We start from the raw sequence: 27,111 nt of genomic DNA, 5'->3' as shown, positions 1-27,111 counted from the left end.
TTCAGGGGTATTCACCCTTTTCCAGCCAGGGTGAACCGTCCACAAGAATTCCCCATCAAGAATAATGCATACCCATTTAAAAAAAAACAAAAAAATTGAAGTCTACAGCTATGATAATCAGTCCTGCTATGTTTTACTATATATAACAGAACATATGTAAAAAAGACCTCAAGCTGCCCGCTCTGTCTAGACAGTTCCTGGGCTAACGTGCTGCTTTTACACTGGCTGCAGTGCTAAAGTCTCGCATTGCTTTCTGGGACTCCCGGCTGAAAACCTCAGGCCTACACAGATGCTCTAAAGCAACGCACTAAGGGTCATATTCATATCACAATGTAAGCACAAATTTGAATGTTTAGCAATAAATCAATACCCAATGAGACACTATAATCATAAATTATAAATAATCTGAAATGCTTCTACTACTGTATATCCAAATGTGTTGACTGTAGACTACAGGGCATAGGAAGATAGAAATTCTAGTTTCACGATGATATTTTTTTAAAAAATTATATTGATGACTTATTGATCGCTTAATTTATATTTTATAATCGATATGAATTATATCAATTGTTAACAAATCAGTTTCATGACAGCGCACATAATAGTGCTTACCGACGGGCGGCAGAATCGGGCAGAACACTATCCTGCATAGCGAACACTAAAACCCATTTTACAACGAGCAGTTTTTAAGTAGCAGTGAGAACTACGAATAGTAAATGATACTGATACACACTGGACCTCTAGGTGCTATGCTAGTACTCTCCCTAGCTCCTAACCAGTGCATCGCTCCATGTGTTGGGTAGCTGAGTCAGCACTGACTCCGCAGCCATGTGCTCGCCGCGCTGATCACAACACTCGATTCGTCATTCGCTGGAAACAGGCCTACGCAAGCAGCGCGCCCTCCCATTGGCTGCGTTCTGACTAGACACCTCCTCCTTGTGACCCTTTACCTTCCTCCTTGGGTATTTCCCGCGAGCGCCAATACTCCATTTGACTCTCGGTGGAGCGGAGAGGCGGATAGATAGCGTCAGGGATGCAAGTCTAGATTTGTAATAGTAGGTTTGATTCAGAGACTCCTAGTAACAAGCCAGTAATAAGCTAGCATGGCCAAGCAGAGCAATATTTTCAAGTTCTTTACTAAATCGCCACCTATTTCCAGTAAGCAGAAAACTAACGCGTCTCCTGTAGAAGCGGATCTGCCGTCTGCGGTGCGCAAATCTAACACTTCCCCCAAAGAAGAAGCGAAACAAGCAAGTTCTGCAAGCAGCAAGAAAGCCCCGGCGAAGTCAAGCAAAACAACAGTCAAAGCTGGGATCAGTAAGCTTTTTGCAGAGAAAAAGCCTGCGGTTAAAGAAAGGTGAATATCCAACTTTTCTTTTTACTGTTAGTTAATAATATATGCTGGTGTTTGCAATCAGTAGTTGTGTTGTGCTGTGTCATTAAGGGAGGAAAAATAATAATTACACTGTGAGAATAAGTGAAGATCATCTGAAGTCCTTCACAGCGTTGCAGTATTAGTTTGTGTGTGCTGTCCTGTTCTTTCAAACAACTGCTTACGTGCCTCGTAAGAGAGTTATTCTTTTTAAACTTAGCACATGTACAGTTTCAACGGTGCTGATTACCATCATTCCGTTACTGATCGTCAGTAACTTCCTGTAAATTATCATGTCCTGAGCGCAAAAGATTATGGTCCAGAATATGGCGGGAAACCTTGTAATGCTTGTTGAGTACAACCGCCCCACTGAGGGCAGCTGCAGAAATCTGGCTTGATTGGCGTGCTCTCTCCCTACAGTAAATCAGTGTAACTTCCTTAAGTGTGGATGGCTTCTCTTGCTGCGTAGACGTTCACGTCTTCCGCCATGTTCTGGCACGCCTGTTGGGACTTGCCTGTCTAATCCCAATCCGGGCTCTACTGCTCTCCCAGCGGAGAATTTGTGGCTGGGGGCTGTAATTTACAGCGTGTGCAATAAAGTCGGTAACTGTGCTGGAAGAAAGGGCGCGGGGGAGGAAGTCTGCTCAGTCCAGTTAGGAGTTTACAATTGAAATGCATGCATTGTTTAACCGATGAGATGTGCAGTGACATTCGTACATTGGAGAAAGAAAAAATAAATCGGCTCTAGATTATCTGTATTCAGTGTTTTCAAGTGCCAAGTCTTCAGTAGGTATCCTCATCCCTATTCCCAATATCCTAACCGATGTTATGTGAAGAAGGTCTAAAATTGGGGCAGCTCTCCCGAGTTCAAAAGAGTTACCTTAATCTTGATTTCAGAAAGGAAAAGAACTACAGAGGTTAGAGGTACTTTTTGTGGTGTTGGATTACTAGGTGTTCCTTCAAGGCTGAACTGTTGCTGATGATAAGGGGTCAGAGGCTCAGGTACTGTGGCAGAGAAGGGAAGAGTATGTTCCTGTAAAGCGTTTAAGCAAAAAAATTTAAAGCCACCCACATTTGAATCATTCGTATGTGACAGTTATTGAACCTGGAAGAACTAACAACATGACACTAGAGGCATTTGAGGACCTTGACCGTTCCTAAATTATTATGTTTTGAAGTCCCATGTCTGTGAGCCTGCATGTGGCTGTTCTGTTCTTGCTGCCAGCAGCCATATCACCACAACTCGCAACTGGCAACCCACTCAAGCTCAGCAGGTGTGAGCCTGGCCAGTACCTGTATGGGAGACCTCCTGGGGGGGGAAAAAAACTGGAAGAGGTGTTAGTGGGGCCAGTAGGGGGCGCTCACCCTGCAGTCTGTGTGGGTCCTGATGCCCCAGTATAGTAACGGGGACAACTATAGGCCTCATCCTTCGGATGAGATGTAAAACCTAGAGCCTGACTCTCTGTGGTCATTAAAAATCTCGGGGCGTTTCTCAAAAAGAGTAGTGGTGTTGCCCCGGCATCCTGACCTTTACCAATCATGGCCTCCTAATGATCCCCATCTCTGAACTGGCTTCATCACTCTGTTCTCCTCTCCATTGATAGGCGAGTGTACTGGCGCATCATCCAGGTGGTGGTGGAGGGGATCCCCATTACCTGTAAAGTGTTTTGAGAGGAGTGTCCAGGAAAACGCTGCATAAGTGTAAGACGTCTTATTATTGCAGTGAGTCGTGCCAGTTCCGCGCGGGAGCTCTGGTATGGGCGAAGCTGGAGGGGCACCCCTGGTGGCCGTGCCTGGTGTACCCCCACCCTGTGAGCGGGGAGCAGCTGCGGGGACGAGGCCAGGCGCAGCGCCTGCACGTGCAGTTCTTCGACGAGCCCCCCAGCAGGGGCTGGGTCAGCACAAAGTACATCCGGGAGTATGAGGGTGAGGACGGCCACGCCTGCTTTCGATCAAAAAAATTTAATCTGCCTTTGAAATTAAATGAAACATTCACTACCCAAAGCAAAAAAAAAAATTAGTTTGGATGGTTAAACATGCATTTGAATTCTGATGGTATAGCATAGCTTGTAGTGTTTTTATATAGTTTAGCTTGTAAGTACTTTACACTTTTTTTTTCTCTGTTTCTGTCGGACTGTTTAAAATCTTTTGAAATGTCCAGTACTTATTCTGTCATGTACTACCATGCTCCTGAGTCTGCTCAAGATCCTGTTCCCTGCTTCAGGCTCAGACTCCAGTGATGCAAAGGTGGGTGGCACGTTCTTCAGCGGGAAGCCAGTGATCCGGAGGGCAATGGAGATGGCAGACAGTGCCATGAAAGACGACCCAGAGAAGAGATTGCAGCTTGCTGTGTGCACAGAGCCCTCTGATGATGAAGACGAGGAAGAGATGGAGGTGAGCTGCTCTGTTTGCGTAGGCTGGAGTTGATGTAGTATCCATTACTATTTTCTTGAAATGTCATCTGTGTATTTGCTCCAAGGTGTTAAAGGCCACACCTTACCAGAGTTACAAGGCAGGTATTTAAAGGTGAAGGAAGGAAGTTGCAAAAAGAATCCTTTTACGTCCGATGGTGAAAATGGCTTGTGCCCAAACCATCAAAATTTTGGTTAAATACCCCCCAGATAAGTGAAACACTATGGAAATAATTTTATTTTTGCAAACTCGGTAGGGGAAAGGTCACATTAAAGGCTTTGATGTACTTCCTAGGTGGACAAATCATCAGAGAGCGATGAGGAGGAGGTCGGAGCCAGCCGGAGGACCAAGAGGAGGACTCGGGAGCCTGAGCAGAAGACCAAGCGGCGCCGGATCACGGTGGCGTCGGACAGCGAGAACTCGGACGAAGAGTTCAGGCCCGAGGAGGCGGAGGCCAGCAGCGACGAGGCCAGCAGCAGTGGGGTGGACGAACGCGAGGTCAGCGAACCCGAAACGGAGTCCGAGCCGGAGAGCCCCGTCAAACCCGTCAAGCGCAAGAGGGAGCCTGAAAGAGCCTTGAAGATGGGCAGCTCCTCTGAGACGCCAAAGAGATCCCCGTCCGTGTCTGTGGATACCAGGTCCAGGCTGTCTGCCTTTTCTGCTCCGGAGACTTTCGAAAGCCAGACAAGTTCTGGGGGAGCTGCTGGCAGTGGCGCCACAGTCTGGGACCACGAAAAATTGGACTGGCTTCAGGATGGCAAAAGAAAAGATGCCAAGAGACGGAAACAGACCGACCCTGACTATGATCCCTGTACTCTCTTTGTCCCAGAGGACTTCTTCAACAAAGCCACTCCTGGCATGCGCAGGTGGTGGCAGCTCAAGTCTGAGATGTTTGATGCTGTGCTTTTCTACAAAGTGGGTAAATTCTATGAGCTGTATCACATGGATGCTGTTATAGGGGTGAACGAGCTAGGGCTGACCTTCATGAAGGGTACGTGGGCTCACTCGGGCTTCCCTGAGATTGGATTTGCTCGCTTCTCTGATGTTCTCGTCCAAAAGGGGTACAAAGTGGCAAGAGTGGAGCAGCTGGAGACCCCAGAGATGATGGAGGCTAGATGCAAAAGCATGGTACGTCCCACTAAGTTTGACAGGGTGGTGCGCAGGGAAGTGTGCAGAGTGATCACCAAAGGCACCCAGACCTACAGTGTCCTGGATGGTGCACCTTCAGAGAGCCACAGCAAGTACCTGCTATGTATCAAGGAGAAGGCGGCAGAGGAGACCTCTGGGTGCCAGCACACCTACGGGGTGAGTTTCGTGGACACTTCGGTGGGCAAGTTCTACGTAGGTCAGTTTCAAGACGATCGCCACTGTTCCCGTTTCAGGACTTTAGTTGCACACTACAATCCAGCTCAAGTGCTTTTTGAAAAGGGAAACCCCTCTGCCGAAACTAGAAAGATTCTGAAAGCTTCCCTGGCTTCTGCCATACAGGAGGGTTTGCATCCTGGATCTCAGTTCTGGGATGCTTCTAAAACACTAAAAGTCCTCGCTGAGGAGGACTACTTTAAAGAGAACGGTACAAAAAATGGAGATGCTAAGGAGACCCTGCCTGCTGTGCTCAGAGCCATGACCTCAGAGAGCGACACTCTGGGCCTCACACCTGGGGAGGGGTATGAGCTGGCCTTGTCTGCGCTTGGCGGCTGTGTGTTCTACCTGAAGAAGTGTCTGGTGGACCAAGAGCTGCTGTCTATGGGTAAATTTGAGGAGTATGTTCCCCTTGATGTGGAAATGAACCAGGCTGGGGGATCCACCAGCTTCTTTGCCAAGACCCAGCAGCGCATGGTGTTAGATGGTGTTGCACTGACTAACCTGGAGATCTTGCAGAATGCAGCAACAGGCACAGCAGAGGGCACACTGCTGGAGAGGCTGGATACCTGTTGCACACCATTTGGTAAAAGGCTCCTGAAACAATGGTTATGTGCTCCGCTGTGCAATCCCTTCTCCATTAGTGACCGACTGGATGCCCTGGAGGATCTCATGGCTGTCCCGGACAAGATGGCAGAATCTGCTGAGTTGTTAAAGAAGCTTCCTGACCTGGAAAGACTACTGAGCAAGATCCACAGCATGGGCTCTCCCCTGAAAAGCAAAGATCACCCTGACAGTAAGGCCATCCTGTACGAGGAGACTACCTATAGCAAGCGTAAGATTGCAGACTTCCTTTCTGCCCTAGAAGGCTTCAAAATCATGCAGCAGATTATTTCAGCCTTTCAGCCAGCTGTGAAGGACTTCAGGTCTAAGCTGCTGAGGCAGGTGGTCATCTTTCAAGCTGAAAGTGAAGAGGGGCTTTTCCCAGACCTGTCCGGGGAGCTAAACAGGTGGGACACAGCCTTTGACCACCAGAAGGCTCGCAACACTGGCATCATAACTCCCAAGAGTGGCTTTGACCCAGAATTTGACCAGGCTCTGATTGGAATCAAGCAAACAGAGGCCTCCCTGCAGGAGTATCTTGACCGGCAGCGCAAACGTCTGGGCTGCAAGGCTATAGTATACTGGGGCACTGGCAGGAATCGCTACCAGATGGAAATTCCAGACAGCGTCACGGACAGGTATGTGCCTGAAGACTACGAGGTCAAGTCCACCAAGAAGGGTTGCAAGCGCTACTGGAGCAAGGACATTGAGCGACTGCTGGGGGACTTGGTGAGCTGGGAAGAGAAGAGGGATGGAGCACTGAAAGACTGCATGAGGAGGCTCTTCTACAACTTTGACAAGAATCACAAAGACTGGCAGACTGCAGTGGAGTGCATGGCAGTCCTAGGTAAACTCGCACGCATCTACATGTGGTCACAATAATAAGTATACTGAGTTCTGCTACAGTTAACCTCTGTAACATGGTTATCTAGAATAGGTTTAGGATCCAAATTTGTTGGCTTGCTGCATTCTCATGACCCATCCTTTTAGTGTGGGAGTTTACCTCTTAAGTGTAGCGCTTTACAATTCTCCCACTCTAGAGATGCATATTGGAACAGCAGGAAGTGCAGGTTTACATGCTGCAGCCCTATGCTAAGTATAGTGTTTACAGCCCACTTTCCAGCCTAAAGATGAAGAATTCATTTGCATCTAACATCCTAAACTTTCAAGATGTAAATGATTATGTGCAATAGTAAAGTGGTTCAAACAAAGACATGCATATCGGAATAATCCGATAAGAATATTTGAGGGTTTAAGGGATCTGAGTCGTGTGACGGCTTATACTTTGTCTGGACCTTCTGTTTTCATGATTGATAAATGTGTGCGTGTTCCTCTATTTACCTTGTCAAATACCTTCACAGGGTACCGCAAAGACTACATGTAGCTGTTTTTCCTGAAGGAGAGAACTCTTCATAAATATTGATCTGTGGTGTTCAAGGAGTAAAAACAGACAGACTGTTTGTGCCCGAAGTCTTGATAGTGTTTTTCTCCGTCATTGACTTTCTGGGTTGTTGGTTTCTTCCATTTTATGTAGGTAGTGTAGATATGGTTACATCACTTTGTGCTTATCTCGCATTAAAACTTTAAAGGACAAAAATTCCTCTGGGCACTTCTTTGAGAAGCCTTAATTCCAGAATATAAAGAGATTAATTTTAAGTTTGAATAGTAGCACAGATTCCAAATTAAACAGGTAGTATTTTATAGCCCGAGTAATAAGTGCATAATTGAGTCTGGCAGGATAGGAAGGTAATTTTTTTAAATGAATTTGGAGATCCACTAAAAAAACTTCTTGCACCCACCTAGTTTATAAGCACACATTGCTGAGGTGCACTCAATAACCCTGAGTGTGGGTTATAGAATAGTACTGAGGAGTGGCAGCCAAACTGACAGCAGGCCGACTCTGTCCCCAGACGTGCTGCTCTGCTTGGCCCGGTACAGTCAGGGGGGAGACGGGCCCATGTGCCGCCCAGACGTGGTCTTACCTGAGGACTCCGGCTCGCAGCCCTTCCTCCTGCTGCGCGGCTCCCGCCATCCCTGCATCGCCAAGACGTTCTTTGGAGACGACTTCATCCCCAATGACGTCTGCATTGGCTGTGCTGGTGGGGAGGAGGGGGAGGACGGGCAGGCGTCCTGCGTGCTGGTTACTGGGCCTAACATGGGTGGCAAGTCCACCCTCATGAGACAGGTGAGCCCCCTGCTAGGTTTATGTTCCGATCACAGCAGTATCCTGCCTTTTAAAAGAAAACCGCTTGGAAAAGGTACCTCAAGTGTCTTGATACATTTGGAAGTGTTAAAGGCTCTTTGAGAGGAAATGCAAGATATTTCTTTCAAATGGAGTCTAATATCCAGGTAATGCAGACCTTGCTCGTATTGAAACGAGCTGTGACTGAGCACTTGCATGCTCAAGCAGTGGTTCTCAATGCTGGTGCTGGAGTACCCCTGAGTCTGCAGGTTTTTGTTCCAAATGGGAACTTAAAATGTTAATTGATGCAGTCTTTGTTCACATTGCTAATAAAGAATTTGCTCCATTATTTCACTGATCAGCTCTTGATACTTGATCAATTGATGATTAACAGACGGGTAGGATTGAAAATAGTATTGGACACACTCCTACAGTGAATCACTGTTTTTCCTCCTGCTTAAATCCAAGTGCTTATATTTCAACTTGCACATCTCAGTGAGGGTTGCTGCCAATTAGAAATCTCATTAAGAGCTCAAAATAGATTTTAAAAAAGACCTCAAAAACCAAAAGCTACCAGTGTTACCCAGTAACAAGGATAAGAAGCACAATACTGTAGTAATTGTGAAAGCAAGGCCCGAGTGCGGGGGAAAATGGATGAACAAGACAGCATTTAAGTTAGTGACAGCACTTAGCAGTGGCGAGGACCCAGTCTGAACAGAAACCAGCAGAAATGAGGTATTCCAGGACTGAGGACCACTGTTTTAGAGAGATCAGATTGTAAATGGTGAAGTTTGCTTGATAAGTAATTCTATGATTACTTAAAATTAATAATACTATACCGCAAGCCAGAAGCAGGAGTCATAGCCTGATTTAGTGCTGCCCAATTAAGGAATTGCAAAATGACCGAAGAACAAGTTGGGTAGGAAGTCAGAGGAGCCACCATTGCGGGTGCAAGTATAGTTCCACTTCCTGCTGCGTGAGTGAGGGGGGCAGCTGCTGCCATTGTTCACCTGAAGATGGGTTTTATAGGAAGTGGTACAGCAGATGTAAAACAGCTGATAGTGTACTGCTTTTTCTTTTAATGACTTTCTCAGTTAAAAACTGTTTAAATGAGCACTAGTCTAGCTCTTTTAGCAGTTGATGCTGCAAAGCCCAAGACATCCATACCTAATTAAACAATTGCAGTCTTGCATATTATAGTAAATAGGAAAGTCAAATTATATCTTGCGGAATGCAGAGCATTGTTTTTGTGGACAGTCTGCACCACTTAGCTATGTTCTTTTTGTGCACTTGCATTATATTTTAGTGTGCTATACTGACGCATCTGATCCTATGCTGTGTGCTCTCTGCAGTGTGGTCTTGTGGTCATTCTGGCCCAGCTTGGCTGCTACGTTCCTGCAGAGAGCTTAAGGCTGACACCAGTTGACAGGGTCTTCACTAGGCTGGGAGCATCGGACAGGATCATGGCAGGTGAGAGGCTGGGAGGCTCACATCTCTCTAAATTCAGGTCACTGTTACAGTTGGTGAGAATTTAGATCTTTGGTCACCTTTCTAATTTCCCTTTTAGGTGAAAGTACTTTCTTTGTGGAGCTAAGTGAGACTGCAAGCATTCTTCACCACGGAACATGCCATTCCCTTGTGCTCCTTGACGAATTAGGTAACTTTGACTTCTTGTGCTGTAAATCCTTCAGTTGCTGTACTTCTGCAGAGACTGAAGAAGATCCAGCAGCTTGCTAGTGGTATATGATATGTGTGACTTCTCTGGAGAAGAGCTATTCTACCAGCTGGATTATGAAATACACATCGTTAAGTGTTTTAAAACATTAAAAGCCTAATTTTAAACTTTTCTTTCCAGGAAGGGGCACAGCTACTTATGATGGAACTGCAATTGCAAGTGCTGTGGTTAAAGAACTGGCAGCAAACATCAAATGTCGCACTTTGTTTTCCACCCACTACCACTCCCTTGTGGAAGACTTCTCGCACTACCCCGCAGTGCGCCTGGGCCACATGGTAGGTGCAGTCTCCCAATATCGAATCTAACTCACTCTTCGGTTCCAGCTTCATTTTCCTCTCATTTTTGGTTAACCCTTCGTCAGTAGCAGAGTCAAGTAATTACAGCATGAGTAAATCCCGCACTGGTATGGACGGGAAGTGCTATTTTCTTATTCGTCTGCCATCTCTATGGAGAGTGCTGCAAATGCCATAAGAGGCCATTTTGCTGCTGTAGTGTTGCTGATCTACAACTTAGGCTAAAAAGTCTCCTTTAGCCAAAAGGAGACTAACCAATTATCTGTGCCACTAATCACTTGAGAACCTTGGGCAGATCTTTTTCAAAACTGAAAAGTAGTTGTTCAATCCCTGAACAGAGGAGATTGCAGTAGTGAGCAGTTTTCTACTCACTTTGTGTAGGTTAAAGGAGATACAACAGTTTAAACAACTCATTCATTTTCCTGCTTTGTATGTTATAGCTGACTGTGATGCAGTTGGCATGCAAGGATAAATTACAGTAGTGATTTAAAATTCTCATTTCCATTCTACCATGGTAACATGATCAGTCCTATTTATGCCAGCCTGTGACCTTGCTTTGTTTGCAGGCATGCATGGTTGAGAATGAGTGCGAAGACCCAAGCCAGGAAACTATCACATTCCTGTACAAATTCATTTGTGGAGCCTGCCCAAAGAGCTATGGATTCAATGCTGCCAGACTCGCTAACATCCCAGAGGACGTCATTCAGACTGGCCATAGGAAGGCGAAGGAATTTGAGAGGACCACCACCTCCCTTCGGATTTTTAAGTAAGTAGTTAACTGTTTCTCAAGATGAACAGGGATGATGCAGTTTTATTTGTTTTTCCCCTTTTAGCCTGACTTGAAGGAAGTGATTATTTTATCACTGAATCCTAGTGAACTTGAGGCCTCATAAAGCATAGGACTTATGGTTTGGGAGTAAGTGTTAGGATAGGTTTTTTTTCCCCGATAGATATTCATGGCTTCTGCCTTGTTGAATTGGTACATGCTAATTAAAAGTTGAAATAACCTGATTGATGCCTGCAACCCATACTATAACCTTAAGACAATACAGCAAGAATAACCTGTTTCTTAAAGGTATTTTATACAGCAAGTTATTCCCAAAAAAGCTACAGGATTCAGGCTCCTATAAGACCTGTTATTTGCTTTTATCCCAAGGATTTCTTTATGATTTAGGGGCATTTAAATGACAAGTCTGTATATTTCTATACCACTACAATGCATAGAGAAGTTGGGGAATCCAGAATAAACCTAAAACATTAGTATCAAGTAGGAGCTTTTGGGATCAAGCCTCATGCTAGTCATAAATTGAAACTCTTATTGTGCACCTTAAGGGGGGTTCTAAATATAAGTACCAGGATCATATGAACAAAGACTCTTTATTCTCTTGTAGGCAGCTCTGTTCTTTTGCTGAAGATGTAAATGCTGACTCAATTTGCTTCTCTACCCTGATGAAGAAAATGATTGCAGTTTAAACAGCTTCACGCAGTCTCAACCATCCCATTACCCCCCATAAAATGTTCTTCACTACTGTAATGATCTAATAAAGTTTATTTTTAAAAATGACCAGTTTCCTTGTTTTTTCTAGGAAATTAAACCCTTTTAATTCATACTAGCATCTACATAATGGTTATTGAATACTCCACAATATATTAAGTCTAGATGTTATGGTACATGCATACACTTTCAGGCTGTATGATAACCCACTGTCACCAATACACATGAATGAAAAAGCTATGAAACTGTATACGGCTGTATATATACTTGTCTCAGCTTCAATATAGCAAGAAGCTTATCTATTTATAATCTCCAGTAATGTTACATACTTAGACAAGCACCGCATTGCTCAGAAGATAATGAACAACCGAGCCTGCTTGAGCAGTGTTTCCATGAGACCTGTTATAGTGTTTCCATTTTCATTCCTCAACAGTTTTAAAAGGGACAACCTTGCTGTAATGTTCAATTAAAACCAAATGGACAGGAGCATCTTACACACAGAAGGTAAATGTTCCATAGTAAAAGTCAATTCTTTCTATATAAATACATTACAGAAGGAAAATAGGTCAGCAAGGTCTAAATACACTTCTACAATAACCAGTCTCATGAAAACACTAATGCTTAAACCAAACTTTAAACTTTTTACATTAAAACAACATTACTGGAGGTAATTTTAGTGTTTTTTGTTTTTTTCCTCTTTCACAGAAAGAACTTTAGATACTGGGACATGAGTACAATTACAGCAAGTCTAAGGTGTGCTAACCAAAAAAAAGACATTCAAGTACAGTAAGATTTTTGCTTGAAAATACAAAACTACATGAGAAAGCATTAAAATCATATTTCTCAATCAGAGTACATATTTAAAAAACAAACAAAGCAGAAGTGCTAGATCACATTTTACCATACATATATACCGATGCACTCAGTACCCATATATCCATCAACGGCAGCAAGATGGGTATAGCTCTGCTCCTTAAGAGAATAGTAGTGCTGCTGGGAGGACTATGGCTCGATGCTACTTGTAAAAACACCAGCTCTTAGGAAGTTGGATCTGTACAAAACTGCAGCTTAACGTTCCACTTCAGGCATAGGAAGTCTCTCGTTTTCCACAGTAATGCTCGACTGCCCAGTACTTTCATTAATCCTGAGTCAACATATTGCTTCTCTTCACTTTAAAGTCCTTTTTACACATTGCAGGAACAAACTGAGGCTGCAAAAAAAGCTTCACATCCAGACACTGGGACTCTTTTAATGCAATCTTCCTTCGGAACTGGGCAGCTGTGTTGTCCGTGTTTCATTTTAGTTTTTCTCCACAAACTTAACTTTACACATGGAGTCACTAACTAGAGAATGGCAGAAGCTCTCGATTTTCATTGAGTTCAGTTGTGCTGCAATGTATTTGATTCTATAGGTGGAGCCGAGTCATACAGTGTGTCTGTATCATGTGTAGGCTCTCCAGCTAATGTGCAAGGGTTAGACAATGTTCCAGCACCACAGTCACAGAAAAACCTAAAAAGGGACAAGAGAAAGGTTGTTACACACTGCACACACTATCCAAGTACTATCCAATGCTAGACCAGAGAGAATATAAGTACAAAATCTTCTGTCAGGTTTTCTGGTATATTTTAGCTTGTCAGCAGGGTTTCCTTGCAAACCTAACCCTTACAGCAGTTTTTAGGAAATCTTAGTTGATCAAATATACTGAGCATCAAATTAATCAAGTCCAGGTTGTTTCATGTAGCACTGTGCAGGCAGGTTGCCAACAATCGCATGTAGTGAACCTCTACCAATAAGACACACTAGCCCATTCTATCACAGTTGTACCTCTCTATTAGTATTGCCAAGGTGCTGTCATTCACCATCTCTTTTATTGTGCTCCATTTACAGAAAGCATTTGACTGAAATGTCTCACCCCAAATGGTAAGTGCTACTCTACTGGCTCCTGTAACTAAACATCAACAGAACAGGACTCTGTAGTTGCTACTAAGAGGGGTATATGGTTCATTGTTTCTTATTTTTCATAATTTTCAGACTTCACATTCAATGGGTTCAATCAGCTGATCGCCCATACTCTAACTCACTGCAATACTAAAGTCTCGGTGGTGAATGACCAAACATTAAACATTTAATCCAAATCCAATAAACGGCTAAAAACATACATGCATAAGTGGAGAACATTCTACCGATTCTCAGTATAAAGCACTTATACAATAACAATTTTATGTTAAGAAGGAATGGTGCGTTTTTCATGAGGCTGGTTAGCAATAATACAATTTTTGACCTCTCAAATCTTAATTCAAACCAAGAAGAACTTCACTGACCTATCATGCCTTATAAACTCTACATCATGCCCTTGATGGCACTTCTTGATGCAGTTCACGCAAATTGCATTGCGGTCTGTTGTGTTACAGGTGTGACACCTATGACAAAAAACAAAACAAGTATTAGACTTTCCTGAAGTACACAAGTTCAATCTAAATTACAAAAAAAAGTGAGTTTACCTGTAAAAATCGTGCATTGGATAGCTGGTGTAACTTGAAATCTTGTACAGGCACTGACCTCTGCTTACAGCCTTTTCGATGGCATCTTGATTGTTCATTATTTTGTTATCTACAGCAAAACAGGTTTGTTACATGAAATGGTTTCAGATTCCTTCAGTTGTCTTTTATTGCAGTAAAAATAAATTCATGTTTTGGGTCTCAAAATCTGCTGCTGAACACAGTCTTGTATAGGTTTGCTTCTTCACAAATCAGTAGTAGGCAATGTGTTTTAATAGGCAAGAAGCTAAGCCCAGCTCCGAATCACAGAAGTAACTTCAGAACATTTCTATCAATTATAGATCTCATCACCCTGGGTGTTAAATGAGCATCATTCTTTAAGCAGGGACTGTTTTAGCCCACAAAGGGCAAATATATAACTGTTCTAGACTGGAAAAAATAAAACCACAATTAAAATTAAAAACAAAATGCTTTTCATTGTTAAACACTGTCCAGGTTAGAAAGGTCTGGGGTCCTGTATGAAAGAATACTTGAAGAGCAGTGTCACCATGTCTCCCCTTCTGCTATGATTAAGTACATGTATGAGCACCATTAAAGCAGTTGGCTGTCACACAGCGACCAAGGTCAAAGGGACACAGGCAGCAAGTCTCCAATGAAAGTTCTTACTACACAGCTACTTGATGCGGTAAGGTAAACACTTCCCCTGGATAATTAACAGGATTAATTATTCAACCTTTCTGGCTGCATGAACGTGTTACCTGGGTCATTAATTAGTCAGGGAAATGTTAGCTTTCATTCAAAGAGGTCTGAATTACAGACCCAACAGAACAAAAGCTGGACAGCAAAATTACAAAGGAAATATTACACAAATTAAAACTGCAATAGTGTTTTACCTTTCATTGTAACGTTAACACCAGATGCTAGAAACAAGCCACCAAACCGGTTGTTGAAAATTTGATTGCCTTCTAGAGTCGCTGTGGCATGATTTGTGATTTCAATACCTGGTAAAAATAAAGACCACAAATACATGTTTGATCAAGGTTAACCCAAAGAGGTAAAATTATAGTACATGGATTATAAACATGAACAAACACTGACGGTATAACTAAAAAAACCTTATCCCTCTATCCTACATCTTTTCAAATCATTGTTATAATACAGACCTGCTGCAAAGCCGTCGAATATTCTGTTCTTGCGCAAGACAGGATGGCTGTTAGTGCTAATGAGGACACCTGCCTGGGCGTTTCTGAAGATATCATTCTCCTCTAGGAGTCCTACAACATTCAAAAAACCAACTCAAATTAATCAGGACCTACAAGTAACTTTATTAGTCAAATGCAACGGTTTCAGCTACAAAATTGAATATAAAACTGACAGTGCTTGACAGTGCCTTCACCAATCACTCAGCCCACATTTACTGACAACCTGTACTACACCTCCTTTTTCAGTCCCAGCACAAGAACTCTAACATCGTTTTCTGTACCATAATTGTTTTGCTTTAGAAATGATTTATTCCACACAGATACCAAACTTTACATTAACCTTTTTCTAATGACACTGAACACACAAACCAAGACATACCTCTTCCGCCGTTAAATATGCAGATTCCTCCATCTCTCCCATCATGAATTTTGTTTCTTCGTAGAGTAGGATTACTGTCCGTTTTAATCCAGACACCCGCCATTGCATTATCAAAAATCTCATTGTCTTCTATAAATCCTAAACCTGTATTTAAAAAAAAATATTTTACATAGGTCCCCCTGGATTTTCAGGTTGAATGACCCATTGCTATCTGCTTTAAAAAGGTAAAAACTGAAACCTCTTTAAAAAAGCATTTTGTTTCAGGGACTTACCAGAGTTGTAAACAAGGATTCCACCATTTTGCCCTCCCCAGATTTTATTCCTTCTGATCTTCGGGTTACTTCCAGTTCTGACAGAAAACACATTGTTAGAAGCAATGATACATGTACATCAACAGTAAAGCAAAGTAACCATGCAAACCATATTTATGGTTTTAGTGCCACAAGTAATGGGCATGTCTGAGTACCCAAGTACCAGCCCTGAACAAGAAAAGGGAAGCAATTAACATGTTGGAGCATTTTCTTCCACTGTAAATAAAAGATTATCCCACAACACCCAGTTAAAGACAACCTTTGAACTTTACCAGTACTTTAGGAGGTGATGAAAGTCATCACACAAATAAATATATATAACAATATATTCAGCTTTGGATTCATGGAAGATATCATCCTTCACTGCAACGGACAACCAATAAGTGAAAAAGTAAATCTAATGAGCTGAAACTAGGTCACATTCCCTGCTAATAGAGACCAAACAAGAGCCACACAGTAATTAGTAACAGAGTAATTCGTTATAGGAGGCATTAGGTAATACCCACACCTAAATTTTAGACGAGTGCTATTACCAAGTGATAACACCAACCTGTATTACAGTAAAACAGTTCCACTGAATTCGTTTCCCAATGGGTTGCCAGAGTATAAAAACAAGCTACCCAGGCATACTGTTGAAGCCAATACACTGGCTTCTTATAAACAAACATCTAGAAAAGATCCTTTGATCAATTATCTACCATTTACCAAACAGGCTAAATGGACCTCCTCTTGTCTGTAATCTTATGTTCTCATACAGATACAAGTTCCTGTACATGTGCTATTTACCTGATCTGGACTCCAGAGTACATGTGGTTGTAGATGTCGTTGTCTTCAAGCACTCCATGACCATTGTCATAAAAGTAAACCCCCACCTGTTCAAGAATAAAGACATGTTTACGATTTTCAGCTTCAGAGGATTAAGTAGGAAAACTTTCACAAATCAAAATTCCTATCTAGATTCTGTACCTGCTTCCCACTGTGTATTCGGTTTCTACGTAAAACTGGTGTGCTTCCTGTTGTAACCCACACGCCTGCCAGCGTATTGCTGTATACTTCGTTTTCCTCAATTACACCTTGACCTTTCTCGTGCTGTAACAGAACACATCCATGAACCTTCAAAAGCACTGCAAGAGTACCCTATTTATCAAAGGATTAGAAAAATTAATACCCTAACATATGACACACATAAGACATGCCTCTCTTCAAGCTTCCACTGATTGTTCACATTATTGTTGTAGAAACAAAAAACATACAATCAAATGGGTAAAAATTCTATAAAAGTCTACATTAGTTTATACAGTGCCAGTATTTAAAATACACTTTCAGGAACTTCTAGACAGCTGAACGCAGGCTAGTTTTTATAAACGTATTTTATTCTGTAAATAAAAGTACCAAGTTAGATTACAGCTAACACAATGCCGAATACAAAAATGGGGATGACATTGGTTTAACGCCATTTTCTGATGGAATACATTGGCATTTTTACTATGAACTTTAGATGGCTACAAAAACATGTTATGCTAAAAAGTGAATTATGATATTTGCACAGTAGTAAAATCCAAAATGACCAAAAATCTGATTACCACATAAATGCCTCCGTGCTGCCCATCATGAATTTTATTGTGTCGGACAATAGGGCAGCTGTTAGTTCGGATCTGTATACCCGCCAGCGCGTTGCCATAAATGTCATTTCCTTCAATAAGGCCTCTTCCGTCACCAAATATGTACACTCCACCTTGATTGCCATTAAAGATGGCATTGCCCCTGCAAAAAGTATTTCCATAATTAAGTTTAAAACCTTCTATATATGCCACAAAACATTTATTTTGTGGCATTTATTATACATCTGAATATTTTATTCTGTGAACCAATGCTTATTTGAAAAAAAAACATATAGCATAACTATTTTCCTTTGGCAATATATTCTGAGTTGGAAGGTCTTGTATATATTTTCAAGAATTTTGAGAATAATCCTGAAAGTGGTATCTGATGAGTACCACACGATGTCCTCCATATTTATTGATAAAAAAATTACACTCTCTTGCTTAAATAAAATTCTAAAAATGTATACTATAATCATAACAGTAGTGCTGTAATATTGGTCAGTAAGCCGAATTACAGAAAATAAGTCACATTTATTCACAAATCATTTCCGTAGATGAAATCCAACATCTATAATAACAATTTGCTCTTAGGAAGTGCAATGGAGGCCTCAGGAACTATCAAGTGGACTCTGAAGGTTTCCCCAGCATCCTGTGTTTTAAAAGAAGGTACCACACCAAAGACTTTGAACAGTGGCATGCTTAAAGCCAGAGAACTCTCTAAAGAGAGGCAAATGGTCAATGACACCCACAAGTTGGACAGCAATTGAAGAGTCCACTTTCCACTCCAATGTCCATTATTAAGAAATGTAAGACTACTGTTATAGTGGCATTTCCGCCAGGAAGAGGTTAGGTATTTTACCTCTAAACACATTTTGCTTTGCATATAACTGATTCTAAAGGGAACTTGCAGTGTCACTCATATGGCAATATCAAGAGCTGGAAAACAAAATGGTGATTTATCAAAGCCAATCAAATGGAGACACCAGACTGCCAAAATTACACAGACTGCTTCTAAACGTTACATAAAAACAAGCATTTTAGGAATACATACCATCGCATTCCTTTGACCTTTATGAAATTCTTTCAACCTCTACCACTTTTCAAGTATGGATTATTTAATACTGTTTAACACAGAGTTCAGCACTATTTCTGTACTTCCAAGATCTGAATCATGCTGGAACTTACCTAATAGTGGGGTCACTGTTGGAAGTTATCCATACGCCCGCAAAGTTGTTTGCATAGATTTTGTTCTCTATGAACTGCCCTCTTCCTTTCTCGTGCACATAGATACCCCCAGTCTGACCGTGATGGATTTCACATCTGACGACTGTAGGGTTTGCGTAGGCTTTGACTTCGAACCCCGCTATCCTGTTCCTGTGGATGTTGCAGCTTTCAAAGTAGCCCTATGGAAAGATCAATCAGGTTAAAGGTTTCATACTGTGTTCACGACGAGAGCCCTGACAACAAGCTCTTAAATCAAGGTAATACAACTCAATCTCCTGTACATATCTACAAGCAAGCAGCTATTCAAAAATAATTGTTGCTTTAAATATTTTAGATGACATCCAGAATGTACAGTTTGACCTCTACGACAAGTATTGTTGGTTTTCCAACATTTCAAAATCTGAAAGTCCTTTTAGGAGATGTAAATATTGAATTTATTCTTGTGGTACTTAATAAAAACTGCAAGAAAATAAATTACATTACACAAAACAACTTTTAAGCTGAGCAAAAAGTAAATGGTCTTCCAACACATCATACCTCCATTATCATTTCAGTCAGGCCTTGAAGTTTGATTTAAACAGAATTTTATAATAACAGTTTGCAGACAAATTACAAATTAACCAAGCTGTGTAGTTCAATTACCATGCCATGATCAAAAGTGAAAACGCCAACATCTCTCCCATGGTGAATATGATTCCTTCTGATGATGGGATTCCCATGGTTTTTCACCCAAATTCCAGCTAAAGCATTATTGGAGATCTCATTATCCTCGTATATGCCCTGAGGGAAAATGGCAATATATTACCTTTACAGAACCTCCATGCATCTTCAGAACTGGCAGAAAAACATTTTACCCTCTGCCTTGCCTAAAACTACGTAAGTATTTCGCTAAAGTCTTTTAAATATTTGATTTCACTAATCCTGATCTCTAACTCTAAATGAAGGTGTATTTATGTTTGAAAAGATGCTTGAAACCCAGACCATTTTACTAAAAACTCCAAACTAAGGTAACCCAATCTACCTAAAAAGTAATTTAGTGCACAGTATTACATTAGCCAGCTTAAAAAAAAGATTTCGAGTACAACATTAAGCACACTGCAGAGCGCTATAAACCACAGTTAGTAAGCCAAAGTTTCATTTTCAATTCTCCATCTACACCCACTATATCCAGTACCTACCAAGCTAACTGCATGTTTCATTTTACAGTACACTACTCAAAACTTGAAAAAAAATTACAAGCTGCTGTTTTTACCTGTGCATGATCCGTTATGTACAATCCCACGTTTTCACAATCACTAATGTTACAGTGTTTGATGGTAGGACAAGCGCCCTGACCACTGACGCAGACTGCTGAACCAACTAGGAGAAAAAAGGCACACTTTCACACCAAAAAAAGAGAAGAAAACATCTCAAAGAAAAAAAGTCCAAACGCTCAGCTTGGGTCTTAAAGTAGTGTAGCAGAACAGAAAAACATACTGCTAAATGAATTACTTCATTGTTTAGAATTACAAAGCCAGCCAAGTGCCTAAGGCTGATCTTTCAAAAAAAGTTGCCAGAAAAATATTCTATACCTCATCAGGAAATAAGTAAAGACTAATAGAGTTTCCCAGTTTTTTAAACTAGATACACTGCCATATTATAAAACAATCTCTAAATTTGTCTTTTGTTTTAGCATTCTATTAAGAACACCATAGACTCATGTTTATGCAGAACATTTTTACACAAATTTGTATACACATGGAAGGCAACAAAAAATAAATGAAAAATCAAATAATGCAGGAAACGTCACAAACTCAAATCTAGCATGGCATGCATCTGAGCTACGCTTTGGGAACTGGCTACGGAGGCTATAACAGGCCTGTGCTTTCTTTATTGTGCAGCATCCCCTCAATATGGCTCGTAAACTAAAAACAAGTATGAAGGGGAAATGAACAATTACAAATGGAACCCCTCTCCAACTATTTCTCCAAATAACTCTGAATAGAGGCAAGTCAAGTGTGCAGCACCTTCACCATCATAATCTCCATCAGCTGCACACTCCTTTCACATTCATCATCACTAGGAGGTTATGGTGAGTGTTCCCTGCATTCTATTATTAAAAATTCAGTATTTGTTGAATTACTGTTTTCATAATACTTTAAACTACATACACATACTAATACAATTGATTTTACTTGTTTAAGGAAAGTGAATAGGAGGGTATAAGAGGAATGTTCTGATTATACACAACTTTTGGTATAGATGCAAAGTCAGGAACATTACCTAGTAAGACACAGGTCTACTGTACATATAGATACTGGTACATATAATGATTTGAGAAAAGATTAAACAGTTCTTCAGCTAAATGTAGTGAAATGCTGCCGTGATGGAACCACAATTCAGGCGTTTTAACCCAGATCTTACTCGGGTAACAACTGTAAAATAATAGGGAATTCACTAATACTGAGAGTAGGAATGCTTCTTTACACAACAGGGTATCTCAGCCGAGTGGTTTAGGCCTAAACCCTGGGCTCCTTCCTGCAACAGAATGAAACTACTAAAAAACAAAATGATTAAAATGGGCTGAGTGGCTTTAAACTATTTTCACAAAGAGTTGTTTTAAGACATAAAAGATACAGTATGTTCTTTTCAAATATTTCTAAGCTTTCATAAAGGAACATTATGTTCTTAAGCATTTGAATATTAAGGATGTAATTAGAGCACTGAATGTCACAGAATATACAAAATGTTAAGCACCAGATGCCAGAGTCGAGGCTTGCTTAGGGTGTCACTCACCTGTGCATGTGCTGCGAATGATGCAGTGATCTATAATGGGGCTACAGTTGACTGTGATCTCCAGGCAGTGGTGTGCATTGTGATGCTGGGCTGATTTGTCATCCGGGTTAAACTACAAAGACAGCAACACAACAGCTATTAGACAGCTAATGTTTACATGTAGTAGAATCTTAGTTTACATGTAAAAGACTGAACAGTTTAGAGACTTTTGTACCCTGAGGAAGTAACCTGTATGATATAATTTCAAATACTTTAAATGTCAAACAAAATATTTCAGGACATTGAGTGTTTAAAACAAGAATAGCAATTATAAGCAAAATTGATAAAGTCAGCATAATCCTTGAATAGCTCAGTCACCGCCAGGAACACACACAGATCTTTGACATTTTAAAGAATTAACTTTGACCTTAAGAAGTTAAAGCAGTTTTCTACCAGAATATTAATTTATCTGCATTAATAGAAAAGAAAATTAATATATTAGGTCTAAAGCTTTAGAAATGTATCCCCACATGAATACTGACATTTCATGGTTAAGTGTGAAATGGAGGTAGAACCCAGAATGGCCCTGGAAAGAGGAGCAACATGCTAAGTTCATTGGTGCCCGGTACAGACACATGGCCAATCACAGGCTGAGTGCTACAATCCAAGCCTGCGATAGTCACTAGCCACCAATAGTAGGGTTGAAATAATTGGCCAGTTTCTGTAGCTCTGCAAACGCAGCCAACCCTGTGGCCTTTTAAAAGACTGTAGTACTGTCGGCAAAGCACAAGCCTCTATTCTGAAGAGCGCTGAACCTCTGGCGAGGGTCAAAGACGAATGGCTCAAAAGTGGGTGGGTCACAGAAGTGTACCTTTACTTCCATTATCTCTCCTATATGAGTTAATACGGTCCATAGCCAGGAGCCAAGACACGAAAAAAATTTTGTCATCATGCGAGTATTTTAAAAAATTGGAAATCATTAATGTATCACAGGAGAACTTCGTACCCGAATAGTCATGTAGCCCACATAGGCATCCTCAGACCCCTCCATAAAGACAAACGTGGAGTCTCTAGTGTTCTCAATTATCACTTTGTCTGCTACTTTCCCAGGTGCTGAAAAACAGAGAAAGAAAAAAAAGCAAGGTTATTTCAAACTTGAGTTTTTAAATTTAAAAACATGTATCCATTATTTTCACTTCATGATAGTGTTGCTCTGAAATTTATTCTGGCTTTGCAAAGTGGCTGCTAAACTGACTAGAAAATAGTATATTTAGTTGCAAAAGAAAACTGCTACCTGAAGAATTCAGCTTACATAGTAGAAAAACTGAAAAGACTTGAAAACGTTTGGTATGTTCACATAATGTCTCAGACAATGCTGTACCAATATAGTAATTTATACTGCATGACAAGTTTTAAAACAGTGCTTGGATTTCTTTAAAGAAAGAAGTACAGGTTAATTCCATGACAGATGTTTTTAGGCATATTTTGAGTATAGAATTAGCCTCTATGTATTTCTTTGCAACTTGCCTGCAGACAGTTCCCCACTCAAAACTTTTATAAATCTTTAAGGAAATTTCATTCAATGTTTCCATATAAGATGGCTAGGTACTAAAGCAAATCATGCTCAGTTTACAACAAGATAGTTAAAGCAAACTGCTCTTATACATGCACACATCTAAGCATGGCTGACTGAACTATCACTTAAGAACATGTCTTGTAAAATGATATGCTACTAAACCATAGCTGTTATAATAATCTGGGCTGCAAAACAAGTTAACTATATTGTTAAAAGTAGTTTCTGCAATTACAAAAATGCATGTGGAGTGTACCTGCACCGATCATTGTGATTGGTGATTCAATGTAGATCCATTCATCAGTGTAGATTCCAGAGTGAACAAATATCAGACCATCAAAATGTGCTTCCTGAACTCCACCCAATGCATCTTCAATTGTGTCATAATACTGAGGAAAAATCAAAGCAGGAAAATGCTGAATAAAATGGAGTACACAACATTAACTTCAAAAACCCACTATAGCTTTATCACAGTGCAACCCTTACTTAAATGTTATACTATTTTGCAAACACTTATCTCAAACCAACTTATATTTTTAAGGCAGTATTTTTTAATTTATTTGAAGCAATAAAAGTTTAAGCTTTACAATTAACGATCACACTCCTGAAGAAAACAGCAACAATTAAAATGAATTTTATAAAGACCTTAATCACAGGAACTATCAATGAATGGCATGAAAATGAAAATACATACCAACATATTTTCTCTCCCTTTGTATCTGGCAGGGTTACTGTAAAAGTGTTCTGCAAATCCAGGTTTTACATGTGCCCCTTTATACTGGAAACAGAAAAGGTCATTCATGTATTAAACTATTTTCAATCTATGAATCACATGTACTCATTTTAACATACACTAGACATTTTTATTGTCACTGCACAATTACCGCTTCACAATATTTCCATTCTGAAAACAAACTGTTACACAATCCATTTATGCTTTTTAATTATTCATGTTACCAGCCACATTCTTGAGTACTTCCAATATTGGATGCCTGTCAAGCAAAATATCCACAGTCAGAAGGATGGAGAGCTTCATTTTATCAAAGAGAAAACTAGAAGAGTCATATTTATGAAGCTATAAGATGGTGCAATGTTTGCAAAACAAAGAGGAAAGGTTTTATTTAACCCTTAGGGTTTTCTCCAAAAGCCTAGTTCAAAAGAAAAGTTCAAAGAGCAAAAAATATGTATCTAAGACGTGATCACAAGGTTCACATACATATCAACTACAGTAAAGCAGCTTATGTGAAGTTGGATCACGTACACTGAGAACCTATAACTTTCAAACTTCTGATGACAACTTCATCAGTTCTAAAAGGCAACTCGGAACATACCAACTGCTGAAAGCTCTCTTTCCAGGGATTTGGCTGCTCATATTCCTCTGGGTTAATCTGATAAAATTTACCAGTTTCAGGATGCATCATTGGACGCGTGTATTCAAACACTTCCATGTATAGCCTTTTCCTGCAAACAAACAAGATAAAAAATGCTCACAGGTGCTTTGCTCACACCTGGCAAATTGTAAGACTTCAAATCCCATAGACTTACTAAAAATTTGAAAAACTAAGAGAAGGTAATAACAAACAGCCAATCACTTACCACAAAATTGGATCATTAGCTAGCTCACTGAAGCGTTTACACACACAGGCCGCTCGACACAGATCCTGCTCTAGCAGGTATGAGAAGATTTTCAGAACCACCTCATCTGGTAGCTTTTCTTGGAGATATTGTTCAGCTGGGGCAGCTGTAAAACAGAAATGGTGTTTCAGGTTTAAGTTTTCCTATTTTGTATACAGTGAAAACAGGTACGGATAGAAACCAGTGGTTTTGGTATTTGCATAGAACTTATGAAAACTACACTGCATCCAAGTGTTCAACAGTCCAAGTACTAAACCGTTGGTAAGAACTGCAAAAGGCATATTTAGAACTTTCTGCATTAAAGATTTGCATGTTTCTCTGATACTATATACATTGCAGAAAAAAGTAATGTGCAGACAATCAGAGACCTATAACATATCCACAAAATATTTTTGTAAAACAAGCCAGCATGAGCACAAAGGCAGGATGTCTTCCAGTCTTCACACACAAATCAAAAAGTCTCCATATGAGTGGTGTCTCCAGTTACTTACAAAACTGGCAATATAGATATATAATTTTCAACACTGCTCAAAATAACATTCCACTAACATACTGTTATAATAATATTCCTCATTCATCAACAAAAAAGTTAAAAATATATAGCATTTTGAAGAACCAACATACCTGGTAGGTCTTGTGACTTTCCTGATACTCTAGCACGTTTAGCACGGTGGCCAAAGTTTTCCGTAGTAGATGTGGAAGCACCCTATTAAAAAAAAGATGACAGTTCCAATTCATCTCATTTATCAGAACTATTAAAGCTCTTTACAGATCAATAACTATGAACATCCTAAACCAAAGATGAGAGCATGTATACAATGAGCAATTATGATGCTTAATAAATTACCAAGCTACTCAATGTCAAGTCATTCCAGTTTATTTTATAGGGGAAGTTTTATTACACATACCGATGCAATTAAGGAGCTTGAGGTTAAGAGCCCTGCAGCAGCAGTAGTTTCACTTGCTGCTGTTACAAGTGCAGATTAGACTTTATTCAAGAACAAGCAGTAGCTATGAATTATGGAAGGACACTATAAAATAGAATATAAACACTTATTTCACTTTATGTATATAAAGACAATTGGTAGCCACAGACTCTTGTTTTACCATTATTAGTACATATATTGATATAGCTAACTTTGATAAGTGAGACAGTAAATATGCATGTTACAATACTGACAATTTTCAGGGCTATGGTATTTAATTTTTTTAGTTTGAGAGGAAAGAGTTTAATCACCCATAACTATAAAAAAAGCACTTTACATGCTGCCTTCTGTAATTTTATTCTTTAAAACAGACTGTCTGTCCCACAGGTCCTTGTAATGAAACTTGCCACAGGTTGTGAAAGCCTCAAGGCATCCACTTTATAAGAGCATCCCTTAGCTGTCACCCTGTAAGTACTATACCTCCATGCTGCTCTTTGCAGGACAAGCTGTTCGCTTTGGTAACAGAGACTTTCTGCGGAGTTGGTAGGGACTGTTCTGAGCTCCTGGACCAGATTCTTCTGCAACCATATCTGCTGGAACATCCTCATCTGCAATGAAAATGTCATGATCAAACTTTAATTCAATACATGCACAAGTGGTTCAGTCAGTAGTGGTGCTCCCTAGGAGTAGAGGCAGAAACCTAGAGACAGCCAATGACCTACATCACCAGCTAGCATCTGGGCTATGCCACTGGCTGACTGACTATGATTCCCAAAGAGTGTGCAACAGGCTGAACACCACCAAGGTGAGGTAAGGTCTGATCTGTCAGAGTAATCGCTAAAGACCACGTTTGAGTTGCCAGGCACCTTTGAGATAGAAGACTTAACAGTTGTATATACTGACATTTCGAAACTGATGGTAACTCTTGGTTAAGGTTTCTAATTTACAACACCATTTGTCTTTATACCAGAGACACAAAAACAAATGTAAAAAATGCCAAAGCTTTAAAGTGTCAGCCAGAGGTACAATCAGGAACAAACTCAATGAATCATAAGCTGTATAAATCCATTAGTGTGACATTCAGTAATGTGATTTAAATTCACAAGCCTTTTACAATTTTCTCAAACAGGATACCTCTGAAAATGAATACTTTCCATTTATAAGATACACCTATGAATAATAACCATTACAGGCTGTCTGTCACCAAGAACAGCGTATCTGGCAGACAACTTAATCAGACATCATGACAAAATTATGTCCTCACAACATAAAACTGAAGCTCGGACTTTTGCAGAAAGCCTACTGGCTCTTTGATTTAAGCTCAATTTAATTACAATAAGACATGCATAACATCTTGAGTCTTATCTAGTTAGCTCACTCAACATGCTTATATCTGATTATCTTACTAAAGGAAGTCCTCAACATCATGAAAACAACCGTTGGCCAGGACATTTACATAAGCAAGATAATTTGCACAAAACCAACCTGCATCGCTGAAGAAGCTTGTGGTAAAAACTAAGCACTGGGGAGCTTTTAGAAAATGACCAGTAG

At 40.4% G+C, this 27,111-nt stretch overlaps 2 protein-coding genes across 2 annotated transcripts in view; one reads left to right on the top strand and one right to left on the bottom strand.

The window, feature by feature from the left end:
• The first annotated feature begins 1,008 nt into the window (after positions 1-1,008).
• Positions 1,009-11,522, top strand: msh6 (mutS homolog 6 (E. coli)). The gene is made up of 10 exons (XM_088933747.1): positions 1,009-1,357; positions 3,096-3,298; positions 3,597-3,766; positions 4,079-6,596; positions 7,660-7,934; positions 9,284-9,401; positions 9,499-9,588; positions 9,787-9,941; positions 10,526-10,725; positions 11,351-11,522. The coding sequence occupies exons 1-10, from the start codon at positions 1,104-1,106 to the stop codon at positions 11,430-11,432; spliced, it is 4,065 nt and encodes a 1,354-aa protein (XP_088789873.1). The 5' UTR covers positions 1,009-1,103; the 3' UTR covers positions 11,433-11,522.
• The window catches only part of fbxo11b (F-box protein 11b), a 36,327-nt gene continuing 20,709 nt past the window's right edge, over positions 11,494-27,111 (bottom strand). Inside the window, exons 2-22 of the mRNA XM_088933748.1 lie at positions 26,041-26,168; positions 25,259-25,340; positions 24,596-24,740; positions 24,331-24,460; positions 23,694-23,777; positions 23,256-23,388; positions 22,433-22,539; positions 21,448-21,559; positions 19,925-20,031; positions 19,315-19,452; positions 18,634-18,851; positions 17,428-17,608; positions 16,811-16,933; positions 16,631-16,716; positions 15,806-15,882; positions 15,534-15,677; positions 15,116-15,226; positions 14,846-14,953; positions 13,956-14,064; positions 13,776-13,874; positions 11,494-12,963 (exon numbers count right to left, since the gene is read on the bottom strand). Of these exons, the coding sequence (XP_088789874.1) occupies positions 12,834-12,963; positions 13,776-13,874; positions 13,956-14,064; positions 14,846-14,953; positions 15,116-15,226; positions 15,534-15,677; positions 15,806-15,882; positions 16,631-16,716; positions 16,811-16,933; positions 17,428-17,608; positions 18,634-18,851; positions 19,315-19,452; positions 19,925-20,031; positions 21,448-21,559; positions 22,433-22,539; positions 23,256-23,388; positions 23,694-23,777; positions 24,331-24,460; positions 24,596-24,740; positions 25,259-25,340; positions 26,041-26,168 (2,552 nt within the window). The 3' untranslated portion in view covers positions 11,494-12,833. The remainder of the gene's footprint in view (positions 12,964-13,775; positions 13,875-13,955; positions 14,065-14,845; positions 14,954-15,115; positions 15,227-15,533; positions 15,678-15,805; positions 15,883-16,630; positions 16,717-16,810; positions 16,934-17,427; positions 17,609-18,633; positions 18,852-19,314; positions 19,453-19,924; positions 20,032-21,447; positions 21,560-22,432; positions 22,540-23,255; positions 23,389-23,693; positions 23,778-24,330; positions 24,461-24,595; positions 24,741-25,258; positions 25,341-26,040; positions 26,169-27,111) is intronic.

The sequence above is a fragment of the Atractosteus spatula genome, chromosome 15, assembly GCF_055471065.1.
Source record: "Atractosteus spatula isolate fAtrSpa1 chromosome 15, fAtrSpa1.hap1, whole genome shotgun sequence".
Classification (NCBI taxonomy): domain Eukaryota; kingdom Metazoa; phylum Chordata; class Actinopteri; order Semionotiformes; family Lepisosteidae; genus Atractosteus; species Atractosteus spatula.
This window is presented reverse-complemented; position numbering and strand designations above follow the sequence as displayed.

Coding starts and splice junctions, on each gene's coding strand:
- msh6 (XM_088933747.1), top strand. CDS start 1,104: ATGGCCAAGCAGAGCAATATTTTCAAGTTCTTTACTAAATCGCCACCT. Junction 3,767..4,078: donor AAGACGAGGAAGAGATGGAG/GTGAGCTGCTCT, acceptor TGTACTTCCTAG/GTGGACAAATCATCAGAGAG. Junction 6,597..7,659: donor GGAGTGCATGGCAGTCCTAG/GTAAACTCGCAC, acceptor CTCTGTCCCCAG/ACGTGCTGCTCTGCTTGGCC.